The 16,350-nt window shown below is 40.1% G+C and overlaps 1 protein-coding gene across 2 annotated transcripts in view; it reads left to right on the top strand.

The window, feature by feature from the left end:
* The window catches only part of ARMH3 (armadillo like helical domain containing 3), a 186,528-nt gene that overhangs the window by 9,128 nt on the left and 161,050 nt on the right, over positions 1–16,350 (top strand). For both annotated transcript variants that reach the window (XR_004903474.1, XM_028511632.1), the window contains exons 2-8: positions 4,581–4,693; positions 6,980–7,036; positions 7,146–7,292; positions 9,129–9,236; positions 14,053–14,145; positions 14,935–15,009; positions 15,127–15,213. Coding sequence is in view for 1 of the 2 variants with exons in the window: in XM_028511632.1 (XP_028367433.1) it covers positions 4,592–4,693; positions 6,980–7,036; positions 7,146–7,292; positions 9,129–9,236; positions 14,053–14,145; positions 14,935–15,009; positions 15,127–15,213 (669 nt within the window). In the remaining variant the exon portion in view is untranslated. The remainder of the gene's footprint in view (positions 1–4,580; positions 4,694–6,979; positions 7,037–7,145; positions 7,293–9,128; positions 9,237–14,052; positions 14,146–14,934; positions 15,010–15,126; positions 15,214–16,350) is intronic.

The following is a 16,350-nucleotide window of genomic DNA, read 5'->3' as shown; positions in this document are numbered from 1 at the left end:
GATACTTACCCCAAATCATTAAATTTGGAAGCCTATAGGAGAGAGCTGTTCCATGTGTTTTCCCCTAAACTTTATTGAGATATAGTTGATATATCACATTGTGTAACTTCAAGGTGTGTGATATAATGACCTGATAAACTTACATGTTGTGAAACAATTGCTGTAATATGGTTAGTTAACGCCTCACACAGATACCTTTTTGTGTGTGTGTGTGCTGAGAATATTCAAGATCTACTCTGTTAGGAACTGTCAAGTGTACAATAGAGTATTGTTAACTACGGTCACCATGCTGCACAGTAGATCTCAAAGTTGTTTATCTTATCATTGGAACTTTGGACCCTTTGACCAGAATCTCTCCATTTTCCCTGCTCCCTGGCAACCACCAGTCTAAAACTAGCCTGTTCTGTTCTATGAGTTCTACTTTTTTAGAGTCCGAGCATAAGTTGAGATAATAGTTTTTGTCCTTCTCTGTCCAACTTATTTCGGTTAGCACAATGACCTCAAGAGGCATCTATGTTGTTGCAAATGGCAGGACTTCCTTTTTTATGGTTGAAAAATTCTCCATTGTATATATACTACATTTTCTTTATCCATTTGTCCATTGTGGGCACTTGGGTTGTTTCCATGTCTTGGCTCTTGTGAGTAATGCTGCAGTGTGCATGGGGTGCAGACATCTCTTCTCGATAGTGATTTTATTTCCTTCAGATGTACACCCAGAAGTGGGATTGCTGGATCTTATGGTAGTTCTATTTTTAATATTTTTTAAAAGATTTTATTTATTTATTTTTAGAGGGCATGGGAAGGAGAAAGAGAGGAAGAGAAACATCAATGTGTGGTTGCCTCTTGCATGCCCTCTACTGGGACCCGGCTGCAACCCAGGCACATGCCCTGACCGGGGGTGGATCCAGCGACCCTTTGGTTTGCAGGCCGTGCTCAGTCCACTCAGCCACACCAGCTGGGGCTGTTTTTAATATTTTGAAGAACCTTCATACTATCTCTGTAGTGACTGTACCAATTTACCCTCCTACCAAACATACGCAAGGATTTACTTTTCTGCACTTTCTTGCCATGGCTTCTTTTTACATTGTTGGCCAACTGAAGCCCAGGGAGGGAAAGGACACTTAAGGTTGTAGAATGAGTGTAAGAATGGGGACTAAAGCCCAAGACTTTTGATAGATTAACTATGGCAACTCTCAGAATTAGAGTGAATTTCTATTAAATTAATTTTTGATACTAGGGTTGGTATATAATTGTACTCATAAAGATGATAAAATAAGTGTAACTAACACTCCTTACATATTAGATGTTCAAAGTGTTGGCTTTAGGTTTTAAAATCTTGTTATTTGACTTTTTTACCCTGTAGCGGATGTGAAGAGATTTGCATTTAAGAAGTATGTGGCTCGATTGTTTTAAGATATAGTTCTTAAGAAGCTGTATGACTTGGATCTTTCAGAGAGAAGCTGTACTGCAGGTCATGGGGCCAGCACTCCCTGAGGTTGAGGAATAAGAGACCTCATTGATTTTCTATTGAGTTGGGGGGATTTGGAGCCATTCCTAAATTTGGTGGTAAATGAAGTTAGTACTGAAAAGTTGCCTGATTCTCTTTAAAAGCTTCACCTTGTATGTTTTATTTCTGAGAAACTGTATTAAGCCTAAGATGACATTTCTGTAGGATTACTGTGGCTTTGCTGTATTTGCTTCTTCACCACAAGGATTTAAAAGCCAGAGTCAACAGAGGTCGTAGTCATAGAGTGCTTCTTTCCCTTCCTCGTGGTCCCGTAGCATTTTCTTTGTACTTTTACTCTCTTTATTTCTCATGATTTGCCTTGTGCTGTGAGTTATTATGTGTCAGCCAACAGATAGTGAGCTCCCAGAGGATCAGGTCTGGAGTTTCCTCTTCGTAACCCTATAGTGCCGAAACCAGTGCTTTATAATTGCAGGTGCTCCCTATGTGTTTATGGGATTTCGTGGATGCTGAGAGAGCCACTAGATGATATGTCTGGTCCAATCCCCTTGTTACTCTGCCATCCAGTTGGTTGGGAAACCTGTGTTGTAGTCTTGGTTCTGCTGGTTGGTTACTTCGTTCCGCCTTGCTGCTCGGTAGCTGATACTGATTCTCTCTACAACAGGGGAGGGTTGTAAAAGAGGAAAAAGGCGCTGTGAGGATGTCAACAGGCTGCACTCACATACTGATGTGCTGCGATTTACTGCTCTACCAGTCAGATATTTTACTTTCAAATTTAGGAGCACAGGCTTAATTTCTGAGACCTCCCCTCTCCCCCCAGAAAAGCGCTTCTGTAAGATTTCTCCATTTCTCTCAGCCAACTACCCTAGACATACCATCCTTTCTTTGCTGTGTTTCATGGATAGAAGTGCTGGAGGAGGAGGAGACTTTCTGTTGTTGGTTTCCACAGTGTGGGTGGTAAATTTCAGTTGCCTGTGATGATGACAGAGAGTAATGAGTGGAGGCCCTTGGTTGAATTTTCCCCCTGCTCCAAGTGGAAGTAGAGTGATGGAAAGAATTTAATTTCTTAGGAAATTTGGTACTTTGGATTGGAATTGTTTTTCTCTCCTACTCCCTTTTGCTTATTAGAAAGTATTGATTCTGAAATAGAGAAAGGGAGTTTATTAGATTTGGGATAGACATTGATTAGCTGTAACCAATTATAAATCCTTAGAGGGGGATGTTTGTAATCACGTGCTTTTCACATCCAGGAACTTGTGGTTCCCACTATTCCTGCTAATCAACTGGCTGATGCTGAGTACATGAAAGACTGGACTCACTAAGCTTAGAATTGCATTGCTTTTTATTTAGTTTAATAGGATACTCTTGATTTCCAATTTGTTTTCTCCCCTATAAGGACATCTTCCTCTTGACAACCTATTTAAAAGACAGGAATGTTTTGAACAGAGGCTGTATTTCATGCTTTAAGGCAAAGCCGTGATCAATATAGCATAAATTGCCCACAGAATCTTCTCTTTGTTGTTGTTATTTTCCCTCCAGTTTTCTCTGGACCATAATGGAATTTGAGTCCTTACTAAAATTTTAAGTCAGATCTAGTACTTTTCAGGCCCCCTCCCCTTTCAGAATCAGTCAGTGGTGAGCGGTGGGCTTATAGAAAAAGGATAAGATGTATTCCCTTTGGTAAAGATGCATGATGTTTAGCTGGGAAAATTTTCTGTGCTTTGTGCTTTTTTGTGTTCAAAGGTGAATCTCTTTTTTGGCTGTATGTATTAGAGAAAGACAATGTCTGAGATGAAAATCTTTTATGCAAGTTGATGCATCTGTTCCTTAAACAAACTTTTTATTTTGATTTGAAAGATAGTGCATATTTTCCAAAAGTTAGTGAACAAAATTAATTTTGTTCTGCTGCTTTGGGTTCATCTGAAGTAAAAACCAGGCTCCCCTCTAGCCTCCTGTTTGCCATTGTTTGAAATCAAGTTTCACAAGTGGAGCCTAGAATTTAAGAGACAGACAGGAATTTGGTCTCTTCCAGGTAGGAAGAATCTGGGAAGTGAGGGAATATGTGCAAATCCACAGTGGAAACCTGTGGGATTTCAAGTTCTCCCTTAAAAAATTGAGAGATCCTTGAAGCAAGCTGGGGAAATTTCAGCCTGATTCACAGAACTGCTTTTATATAGGATTGAAGAATACATTGAAGTTTGATCTGCAGTAGTGTTGCATATATATGTATACACATAGGCACATATGTAATTAAATTTAAAAGGAGTATATTGTCATATTTGGTCATTTTGAAATCAAGTGTAATTGTTGGCCTTTAACTGATATTTTCTGCCCTGGGTCTCTTTCCAGAGGAATTTCTGAAGACAGTAAAGTGCATTGTGATTTATGAGGCGGTGAAGGCCAAGTACTTTGCAGTGACTAGAACCTACTCACTTTGGGGAAATCAATGGAGCACATCAGTCTGCAGCACACTTCCTGTCTTAATGGTCCTAAGCTTGATCAATACTTGAAATTTAACTTCATCATTAGTCTGGGGCACTATGTGCTTTGCAGCCTTCCTTTCATCAGCCTCAAATATATGGCCAGACCTATTACAGATGGAGCTAGTTACACTTTCCTGTTTGGTTTTGGATCTGCTTTAAGCCTTATTCCCTGGCCCGTTTTTTTTTTTTTTTAAATCCTTACCTGAGGACATGCTTCTTGATTTTAGAGAGAGGGAAAGGGAGGGAGAGAGAGAGGGAGAGAAACATTGATCAGTTGCCTCTTGTATACACCCTGACTGGGGTCCAAACCCACAACCTAGGCATGTGCCCTGACCAGGAATCGAACTGGTGACTTTTTGGTTTATGGGACGATGCTCCAACCAACTGAGCCACACCAGCCATGGCCATTGGCATGCTTTAAGGATGTAAAATGTGTTATGCTGTAGGCCAAGCAACGACTTAAACCTTGAAATTGCCTGGTGAGGAGAGAGGGTGTTGGATAGATGCACAAGATCTATAGCATGGTTGTGTGTAATTTCTTTCTAAAAAATTTCCCATCGAGAGATATTTCAATAGAGTCTCCAGAATCTTGAAGAGTATTTCTAGCACTGACTGATGCTTTCTTTTCACAGGTCCTCTAACCATGGCACAGGTAGAGAAACGGGGGGGTTTGCTCCGGAAGTCTTCAGCCTCCAAAAAACCACTGAAGGAAAAAGTGGTGCTGATGTATGACGAGATCTTCATGGTAAGACCTGAAGCCCTGATATTCTGTGCGGCTTGACTCCTTAGTTTCTTGTTCCGAAATGAAAGATAACCTCATCTCTGCCTGCTACCTCCCAGCTCTTCAGAGGGTGAAACTCTCTCCTAGTAGAACTTATGGTTTTGTATTAATTGATATAGATTGTTGCCATGAGCTGGGTGAAACAACTGAAAGGAGGAAGGAAGACTGGGGAAGCTTCTTTTCTGAATATCTTTAAGACTTGTCTTCCTTATGATCTGACTTAAGGACCCCTCTATCCTAGATGTCTCTTGAAGTTCCTTTTGGACCTAGAATTCTATGCACCAGATATTTTAAAAAGATGCTCTGTTACATTCTATCTCAAGCTGTTAGTGGACAGAACAGTTGCTTAGTTAGACTACCTCATTCTCCATATGAGTTAACTGAGGAATATTAGCAGTTAGATTTCTTGGGGCCTTCACTACTGCTCGTTGGTTACGGTTCGAGCCTGTGCTGTGAAGTGTACCCTGTCAGGAGAGGTCAGAGTGATTAGGTGACTTGCAGAGGTACTTACTTGCCTCTTGGTTATAAGTAGTACATGTGATACAGAATAATACCTATAAAAAGAGTTACTGTACATTGAATTTCTACTATGTGCCTGGCATTACTCCACATGTATCACTAAATGCATTAGCTTTAATTCTGATAAGAATGGTGCAAGGGGGCCATGTTTTTTACATGTGCCTTGTAAAAGGCCATGTTATAAATCAGAAAACGAGACCACAACTAGAAGGTGATCTGCACCCTAGGGTCTGACTCCAGAGCCCTTGTTCCACTGTGCCACATGGCCCAGGATAAATAATTCAGTCAAACAAAAACATCTAACTCTTGGCAAAACCGTAAAGGCAGAGTTTGACATGCAGAAAACTAATACAGAATTGCCCAGGTCAGTACAGCTGGTTATACGGAGAAAATGACCAGATACTGGGATCCTGTGAGGGCTCTTTCTATGTTAAGTAAGCTTGGTATACATATGATTCCTGCTTGAGTGGGCTTTGAGAATGGGGAGTTCCTTTTTTTTAAATTATTTTTTTAAATTACATTTTATTGATTATGCTATTGCAGTTGTCCCCACCATTGTCCATGTCCATGGGTCATGCTTATCAGTTCTTTGGCTACTCCATTTCCTACACTGTACTTTACATCCCCATGGCTACTCTGTAACTACCTATTTGTACTTCTTAATCCTCCCACCTCTTTAACCATAACCCCACAGCTCCTTCTCATCTGGCCCCCAAGTTTCATACACTGACAACAAAATGGTATTACAGAAGTGTGAGGGCCAAAGTGTGACCTGTCCTGGGAAGTAGGACTTGAGAAAAAGATACTAAATGAGGACCTTTTGAGAGGCCGGAAATGTTACTTCTGTGTGTCATCCTCCATTTAAAAATCCAGAAGAGATTCCCAATATAATATTTTCTTACTAGAACAGGAGTTCTTATCTAATGAAGACATTAGTTCTTGGTAGTAATTTTAAAAGGTCAACTTAAGGTTATAGCAGGCAGTTGACCAACTGATTTTTGTCGTTACTTTTCCTGTAAAGTGAGGGTGGGGGTTATGTTTTTCCTATTTCATTCATTAACCAGAAGCATTTGACTTTCTAGAATTTCTGTTGGAGAATTATTGCTAAGAAATTTTGGATTTTAGCACAATAATTTTGCTAATTTTGGGGACCAACTTAACTGAGGAAAGAGCATATTAAAAACTCTGTACAGAGGACTAAATATGTATGTGAGGGCAAGTAGAAGCCGTCAGCACAGGATGTTGTGAAAACCGTGGTGATATTACTGAGATGGTTTGGGTCTGGCTCCTGTACTTGTGTCAGTCACTTAACTTCGTGGACCCTCTTTCCTCAAAGGAGGATAATGGTTATATCTACCATACTCAGCTCACTGGGTCGTTGTATTTCATGTATGTGACTCGGCTTTGAAAATTGAGCCCCATACAAATGCAATGTGGACTTACATAACTTGACTGACTTACTCAGATGATTAGGTTCACTTCTTGCTAGAAGAGAAAGATTTGAGGAAGATTCTTTGAGCCATTATAATATTTGGTTCAGGGAATATGTATATATACATGGAAAGTGCCTTCCATTTGGAGAAAAATCCCAAAATACTGTTGTTTCCCATTATAGTAGTTTATAATGACCAAGCTAAAAGTTAATTTTGAAAGGTTGATTATGTGTAGTGGCCCTTTCAAATGTATTCTTAATAATTTGGTGATTGAACCCGCCTCGTCTTCTGATTTCAGACAGAGGACCCTAGTAAGTGCAGCCCTCGATTTTGGGAGGAGCTCTTCCTCATGAAGGTAAGATTTGGTGGCTTCTGTGGATTTTCCTGATAACTGAGATTGCGTTCTCATGAGTTCTAGGAGCTATACTAAAAGTGAACTCAGGCTCTTATTGTTTCCTTGGTAGGTGAATTTAGAGTACCTAGAAGGCAAGCTGGAATCTCTTGATGGTGAGGAGTTAATGAAGATCAAGGACAACGTTAATTGCTTATTTCAGCACTGCATTCAGGCCCTGGGAGAGGAACATCCAATTCGAGTTGTCAATGCATTGCAGGTACAAGCTGGGAAACTGGGAAGTCTTGTTTGGTAGGAGAAAGGAATTGTAGCACATCTGTTGGGATCTGAGGAACCTAGAATTGCCCTCAGGTGTGAGATTTTTTTTTTCTTACTTCTTTAAGTAATCAAACATCTATGCCATGTTTGCTTAGTCATTTTCCTGGTTAAACGAATTGACTCCTAAAGTAGTAATCTTGTCCATTTGTATAATCTGACCTAGTGCCAAGGCAGATTGTTCGACAGAATTCTTATTATTACTTGAGGGAAGGACGAGATAGGGAGGAAACTGAGACAAGTTTGCTTAGCCTACAGCAAAAATGAGAGGACATTCTTAATATAAAATTTTCTCACTAGTTCAGGAGTTCATAACTTGAGGTTTCAGAGGGTTCTTAACTCCCTGAAATTATGTGCAATACTTTATGTGCACATGTATAATCTCCCTGGAGAGAGGGCTTTCATCAGATTCTCTAAAGGGTCTGTAACTCTGAAAACATTAAGAATCGTTATTGTTAATGCTGAGTGGCATGATCATGAGGAAGGTTCATTGCACAATTATTTCTTGGTCGACTGTTACGTGCCAACCATTGAGCTCTCATTGTAGGCTTCTGAGGACAAAGACTTTGATAGTTTTATTCAGTACTTTGTTCCTTGCGTGCAGAACAGTGCCTGACAAATAGAGTCTAGAAGTAAATTTTTACTGAACCAATGATGGGCAGAGTTTCTAAAGTTTATTGACTAGTAGCTCCAAGGGTAGCCAGTAGAGAGCTGAGCACCCACGTCAGTGATTGACCGACTTAGGGCAGTGATAGACAGACAGCACAAAGGATTTTGTTGGGAGTTTTGGTTGATGGGGTTTAAATTTCTAACTTACTAGTTAGATCACTTTGTGAGCTCCAGTTTTCTCATCTGTAGAATGTAGAAATTACCTCTTGAGCTGATGCCCCAGAAAGAAGGACTATGTTTATCCTGTGGCTTTATTAACTTTTGGTGCAGTAAATTCCACGTTTTGAGCATCACAGTTGTAGGGGCTCACTGAAAGTTAAAGTGAAAGTTCAAAATTGTACTTCCTGTTATTGTAGTGGCTCACTGTGGGGGCATGAATTGTAAACTGTTTTTAGTTCAGTGGAAATAAATTGACATTAAGGTACTTGGTAACCAATAAAAATATAGTACATTATTAACAAAGGCCCAGGTACTATTACTGGGGTTTTAACGGAGTTCCAGGGACTGTTCTTAGTCCTGTACGGTATTAATTCACCTAGTCCTCACAACATCCCAATGAGATGGGTGCTGTTATTATCACTCCCATTTTATAGATGAGAAAACTAAGGCACTGAAAAGTTAATTTGTCCAGGCACAGCTGGTAAGTAGTGAAGTGTAATGAGTTTAAGAGTTGAAGCAATTGGTCATTATCATAAAGGAACTTAAATAACTTGTAGTCATTAAATATATAAAAATGATAAACTATAATGTAAATACTAAAATTAATTTTAAATAAAGGAAAGTTTCATCCATCCTATGGCACAAACTCAAGAACTGTATTTTATTTTTGAATATCTCCTTCCAGTCTTTGTCTGCAGTGCAATTTTAAAAAGAGGATGGCCAAAAAGCAACAGAAAAAGAGGATGACAGCAGTTTTAGTTGCTATTCCTCTTTTGATTTCTGGATTTTGCACATGTTAAGACTCTGACTAAGCTTTGGAGCCCAAGCATTAGAGCACTTGAATGTCAGCTGTGCAAGGAGGAGGTTGTGAGGTTGCAATGTGAGGCTGCAGATCCAGTGCCCTTTGGTTTGAGACTTCCTCTAGAAAGAACCCTTTCTCTCGTCTCTGCAGACCTTGTGCGCACTCATCCGAGGAGTGCATCAGAAGAATAAGTCTACCTCTGGGTTCGACATTATCAACATGCTGATGGGCTTCGACAAGGCGGAGCTGTGCATGAAGGTGAGGCACAATCGCAGCTGTGCCTGCGTGTGGCCGCTGCTGGCCGCTGTTCGCGGGCACCATCTGCAGACAGTTAGATGGACTAGAAGATTTGGACTCAGACAGATACGGAAGATTGAATTTGGCTTTGAATTTGAATGTTTTTATTTTACAGATTTGGTTTCTCTGAATAAAGGAAAATTTGAAATTCAAATTTGAGTTGAGGCATCCTTTTTCAGCAGGATAAAGACTGAGCAGTTTATTTTATGATTTATAGCATATGATCATACAGTCTTAAAAACATTTATGAACTTAAATAAAACATAACAAATTAATATACAAGGGTAACCTTAGTTCTAAACTTTAAGTGTTCTTATTTAACACAATGACTATCAGAATTTTTATTTCTATCGTTTGACACTTTTAAAAATTAACAGCTTTGTTGATGAATAATTCACATATATAATTCCCCCTTTTAAAGTTATGTATAATTTAGTGCTTTTTTCATATATTCATGAAGTTGTACAACCATCACTACTTTTAATTTCAAAACATCACCCCTCAAAGGAAACGTGTGCCCATCAGCCAGCATTCCTATCCTCCTTTCTCTCTTGCCCCTGGCAGCTCTCAGATAGATACGTCTCTATGGATTTCCCTATTCTGGACCTCTCATACCAATGGGAGCACATGTGGTGCTCTGTTCCTAGCTTCTTTCGTTTAGCATGTTTTCCAGGTTCATCCATGTTGTAGCATGTAATCAGTGCTTCATTTTTTTATGGTTGATTAGTATTCCATTGTATGAGTATACGCATAATTTTATTTATTCATTCTTCAGTTGATGTGCATTTGAGCTGTTTCAACATTTTGACTCTTATGAATAATGCTGCTATGAACATTCACGTGTAAGTTTTTGTGTGGACATATGTTTTCAGTTCTCCTCAGTATATATGTAGGAGTAGGATTGCTGGTCATGTGGTACCCTACGTTTAACATTTTGAGGAACTCCCACACTTCAAAGCCGCGGTTCCCGTTTACAGTTTCACCACAGTGTGTGAGGGTGCCAGTTTCTCTCCACATCCTCGCCCACAATGGTTTTTGTCTTTGTGTGTGTGTACATATATATATATTATTTTCTTTGTTTTGAGAAAAGGCTATTTAAACCCTTTGCTTATTTCTAGATTGAGTTATTTTCCTTTTTTTGGGTTGTTGAGTTGTGAGAATTCTTTATATAGTTTGGATATAAGTCCCTTACCAGACATCATATTTGCTGTGGGTTTTTTTTGTTGTTGTTGTTATTTTAAAGATTTTATTTATTTATGTTTTAGATACAGAGTAAGGGAGGGAGAAAGAGAGGGAGGGAAACATCAATGTGTGGGAGAGGTATCGATCAGCTGATTACCCCCAGCCCCCCCAACTGGGCACCTGGCCCATAATCCAGGCGTGTGCTCTGACCAGGAATCGAACTGGTGACCTTTTGCTTTGTGAGATGACACTAAATCCACTGAGCCACGCCAGTCAGGGCACATTTGCAGTGTTTGACACTATCTTGAATGCATATTGTTCATAATATGAACTTTGAGGAACTAGTCTTCTGTCCGTCACTAAATTTAAAATAAAAATCTGCCCTGGCTGGTGTGGTTCAGTGGATTGAGCAATGGCCTGCAAACTGGAAGGTCTCTGGTTCAATTCCCAGTCATGGCACATGCTTGGGTTGTAGGCTGGGTCCCCAGTTGGGTGCATGTGAGATGTTTCTCTCCCACTCTATCTCCCTCCCTTCCCCTCTGTCTAAAAATAAGTAAAATGTTAAAAAAATAAAATCAAATAAAAAATCTGCCCTGGCTGGTGTGGCTAAGTGGATTGAGTACTGGCCTGCGAAACAAGAGTTGCGAGTTTGATTCCTGGTCAGAGCACATGCCTGGGTTGTGGGCCAGGTCAGGTCTCCAGTGGGGAGCATGTGAGAGGCAACCATACATTCATGTTTCTCTCCTTCTCTTTCTCCCTTCCCCTCTGTCTAAAATAAATAAATAAAATCTAAAAAAAAAGATTTTAAAATAAAAAATCTTTGTGCCAAAGAATACTTATAGTGATTGGGTTATTTTTAAAAGTTACGAACATACAATTATGAATACACAAAGATTTAGTACCTGGAGTCATTTTTTTTTTTTTTTTTTTTTTTTAAAGATTTTATTTATTTATTTTTAGAGAAGGAAGGGAGGGAGGGAGAGAGAGAGAGAGACAGAGAGAGAGACATATCAGTGTGCGGTTGCTGGGGGTTCTGGCCTGCAACCCAGGAATGTACCCTGGCTGGGAATCGAACCTGGGACACTTTGGTTCCCAGCCCGTGCTCAATCCACTGAGCTACGCCAGCCAGGGCTTGGAGTCATTTTTTAAATTTAAGCCTATACATTTCATGTATATATCATGGAAAATTCCCATATTTCTCATTCATTCTCATCATTCTAACTATTGATGTGCTGCTGATTACGTCTCTAACTTTAGCCCTGACTGGTGTGGCTCAGTGGGTTGGGCGTCTTCCTGCAAACCGAAAGGTCACTGGTTCGACCTTTCTTGTGACATCCACCATGTCACTGTGTCTTTAGCTGAAAAGCAGATCTGAACATTCACAGAGGCTGTTACGAGAGGAGGACGGGTGGTTTCTGCCTGCTGGCCGAGGCCCGAGGAGTACTCTTTGACACGGTTCCCTAGATTGTGGTAAAAGAACAAAAGTATTTTACAGCCCTGACTGGCGTGGCTCAGTTTGTTGAGTGTTGTCCCTCAAAGCAAAAGGTTAGCGCCAGTTTGGTTCTCGGTCAGGGCACATACCTGGGTTGCAGGCCAGGTCCTCGGTTGGGGGTGTGCGAGATGCAACCGATTGGTGTGTTTTTCTCACATCGATTGTTTCCTCCTCTTCTTTTTCTCCCTCCCTTACCCTTGCTCTAAAAATAAGTAAATAAAATCTTTTTAAAAAGTCTCTAACTTTATCTTTAACATCCCCCTCATGAGTCTCAGAGTTGTATATGTACTCTGTAAGTACTTGCTGAATGTACCCCCTCAAACATCCCTAAATATCTCTTGCTTGACATTCAAAATGGAATTCACTGTTTTCTCAGCATCTGTTCTTCCTCATTCATTCCCTATTAGAATACGGTTAGAATAGGCTCCTCCCCCCCCCCCCCAACGTCTTCTCAGTCCCCAGTGCCAAAAACCTGGGAGTCATCCTTGACTCTCTTTCCTCTTCCTCATTTTTCATATCCAGGTGATCACCAACTTCAGCTAATTTTACCTCAGCTTGTATTTCTCATACCGTTTCTTCCCCTGCTGCCACTCTCCCCATTATATCTCACTTGAACTGTTGCAGTGATGTCCTCACTCATTCTTCTGACAAACCTCAGGCTCCTGTATGCCAGGCACTGGGGATATAGAGGCAAGTAAGACATGGCAACTGTTTTCGGGAAACTGATGGATTAGTCCTCATTTGTCTCCATTCCTCCAGGCTTACCATATTTAAATCTGTCATCCACACTGACACCAGAGAATTTGTATCTTACGCTCAAATCTCTCTTGCTTAAAACCCATCATTAGTTTCCTATTGCTAACAGGATAAAGACCACACTCCCTAGTTAGCCTTATAAAACTTTCATGACCGGCTCCGCAGTTACTTCTCTAGTCTCATCTCTCACCACTGTGCCTCACTCATTATACAACACTACCACGATAACAAACTGCCTGTATCCCAACTTCATACCCAGAGCTCTTTCATTCTTCATGCGTCTTTGATCATGCTAAGCCTGTCTAGAATTCCTTTTCTTCTCCAGTTTTAATTAACTCCTACTGATTTTTCAAAATACAGTGCACCCTTTACGAGTACTAGAATAGGTGATATTGAGCTAATTCTCTTCCTCCATGTATATTTCTGTCATAGGAACCATTATATCAAAACTATTTTCTTATTTTTCTCTCCCATTATACTAAAAACACCTTATGAACAAGAGTTGTTGTCTTATTTTTTCTTGTATTTTTGAAAGCACATTATGTAGCATATAGTAGACCCTCACCCCCTGTTTGTTGAATTGAACTGAAGTAGCTTATTTTGAACCTTCACTTGACCTTTCCGCCTGCTAAACCCCTGCTCTCCATTTTCTTCCTTCATTTGATGTAAAATATTTCTTCTTCTATTGTAATATCTAAGGGTTTTACCTTTTGATTACATTGGGTCTCACAGCTGGTTGTTAGTGCAAGTGGTGAAGTCCAGTCATGTTGTCTAGTAGAACTGACCAGGATGGACATGAGCAGCTTCGTCGCACAGTGCCCGTGGTGGGCGAGAGCCAGTAGCGACAGTGTCTCGTTGTTTGTTCAGCGTGCCTGCCTCCAGTGATGTTTTCTTTATCTAAAAGAAAACGTCTAGTTATTGAACTGTTATTACTAGACTTGAATTTAATTATTTATTTTAAAAATTTTAAATTGAAGTTTATTAGCTTGTTTATTGTTTTTAGTTTATATACTTATTATTTAATTTAACCATTATTATTGACCTGTTAAAAATGTCATTCTCATCTAAAGATTTAGATGAGGATGACAGGCTACAAACATTCATTTGGTGGAATAGTGAGTTCTGTTGTTTTATGCCTTTGTTTCAAAGCATTTCCCCCAAACTAGCTTGACTGAGAAGTCTTCCTTTTCTTTATCTAATTTTCTAAGGCCTGAGCCTCAGGGAATGCTATGCTTGCTTTGTTGTGTGTTACTCACATCGCACTGCGTATGGTAACCCAGACCTGGGCAAAGACGCAGTGCAAGTATTATTTGATATGGTTTCATTTTTAACTGTTTTCTTTCTTAGAACTTGATGGAGAGTTTGGATTCATTGCTCTGTGCAGAAGGTTCTGAAAGTCTGAAGAGTTTATGTCTGAAACTTCTCCTTTGTTTAGTGACGGTAAGTAACTCATCTGTGTATTTCTTTGTCAGGGGTGTTAATTGACAGCAGGGGCCAGCTTATTTGAATACTTGAACCCAAAGCTAGAAAGGAAAAGAGAACAATAAATTAGCTACTGGGGCATTACATCACTCTGTTGTGTTTAAACATGTAGGAGGAAGTTTGTTGCATGAGCTTTCGTTTCCTAGAAGTTGCTCTCTGGAGCAACTGCAGGCTTTTTAATATGCAGGGTATGTGCTATTTGTTTCTTTAGAGGTGCCACTCCTGGAGAACTATTCTTCTGGATTATCAGAGTTCCCTTCTCATCAGGTCTCATTTGGAAACAGTCTTTGTGATTCTGAATGTTTTTATTTGTTCCGACTGAGATTTTATAGCACGAAGTTGGCCTGTACCTATTAGTGGGAGGGGGGCAAAGTATTGTTCATCTACTTGAGGTGGTTTCCTTTCCCTGTCACCCCTTGAAGACTTCTGGATCATAAACTTCTTCCTGTGCATTTGAGGTTTGAAACCCAAGAAACTGTTAAGCAAATGTTTGTGTGAGGGTCTGAGAGAAACTGTGAGAAGTTAAAAATTTAGGGAGTTTTAATTTGCTAATTTCCTACCTGTCTAGGGTCTGTTTTAGTCTAGCATCTCTTTAGCTCTGGTGGCTTTGGGGAGATTATGAAAGGTCTAGTAAGTATCTAGCAGTGTTTTAACATTTCTGTTTCTCTTAGATTCCAGGGGAGGAGAGATACATGTGATGTCAGAGTATCTCAGTGTAGACTTTAAAAAGCCTTTTATTGCATTCAGGTGACAGATAACATCAGCCAGAACACTATCCTGGAGTATGTAATGATCAACAGCATATTTGAAGCAATTTTACAGGTTGGTCATTTCCCTTGTTACCTCTTTCTCTTTTGGGTAAACCACCTCCTTAAATCTTCTCTGCATCCCTAGGAACTAGGAGTTAGCCCTCTCACACATTTCTGGTTCTTATTACAGATACTCTCCCACCCCCCAAGCCGTAGGGAGCATGGGTATGATGCTGTAGTCCTCTTGGCGTTGCTGGTGAACTACAGAAAATACGAGGTATGTGGGCCCCTCAGTTGATAGTTGTTATTTTTCTATAATCTTCCTATATGTGGCTACTTCTAGAGGCCTTTGCTTAATGTAGAAGACATGCTTTTGGTAAATGGTATGTGGGTTTATTTTGGTAAACTAAATTCTAAAAATCCTATGTTGAATGCATAGGGCAGATGATATAGCTGTTTAAAGGGGTACTGTAGTACAACTTCTAATAAAGCGAGTAAATATCCTTTAATGTGGTGGTTCCTAGACCCAGCTTATTATTTGAATCACCTATGGACTTCTTAAAAAGAATAAATTTCTGGGCTTTACTCTCAACACCCTGAATCAGAATCTCTTGGGGTGGGACCTGGGGGTGTGTGTGTGTGTGTGTGCGTGTTTAAAGATCTTCTGTTGAATGTGATGATTTGCCATGATTGGGAACCACTGACCTAATGCATATGTTTTGAAAGATTGACTTTTATATGTTGAGTTTCCTTAATGCATTCCACTTACATAAATGTCACTGTTGCTCTGGGAACTCTTCCTGATTTTAATGGCAATTGAAGGCAGGGTCCTGTTCATGTTAATTCCGGAGTTCTTTTTGCTCTTGAATTAATTGGGGACAGATGTATAGGTGTTTGAGAGGAAGAGCAGAACTCAGGGAGATTTCTACTTGGACTAGTGTGTTTACTTGGTTTCTCTCAAAAGGCAGAACACAGAGAAAGGGAAGGGCGGCACTGCAGGAAGACCAGGGGCCTCACTGGAGATAGCTTCAGAGTAATCAGGAGCCAGTGGGGCTTCACTAAACCCAGAAGTCAGGAGCTGCTGCAAGGCTGCCTGACTTTCTTTACCTAATAAGTAGCAGTGCTGTGAGAAGTGGGCTAGCTGGAGGCATGATTGTCATTTCAGAACTTCTGGATCTTTACTTAGTGATGTTAGATATGCTTCCTAACTAGGTCAGAAGTGATGAGTAACAAAATCTGGAGCGTATTCTTATACAGAGCAATAGGGAAGAAGAGGAGGCCATAAGAAAGAATTACTTAAAGAGGAACTAGAACATACAAAGCAGCGTTAATATGTTGTAAATGCCAGGAGCTGATGGTTCTCATTGTCTAGGAGGAACTGATGGATGGTGTTTACAGCGACTGATAAATATGT

This window comes from Phyllostomus discolor, chromosome 5, assembly GCF_004126475.2.
Source record: "Phyllostomus discolor isolate MPI-MPIP mPhyDis1 chromosome 5, mPhyDis1.pri.v3, whole genome shotgun sequence".
NCBI lineage: Eukaryota > Metazoa > Chordata > Mammalia > Chiroptera > Phyllostomidae > Phyllostomus > Phyllostomus discolor.
The sequence above is the reverse complement of the archived record's forward strand: the minus strand, read 5'-3'. Positions and strand labels throughout refer to the sequence as shown.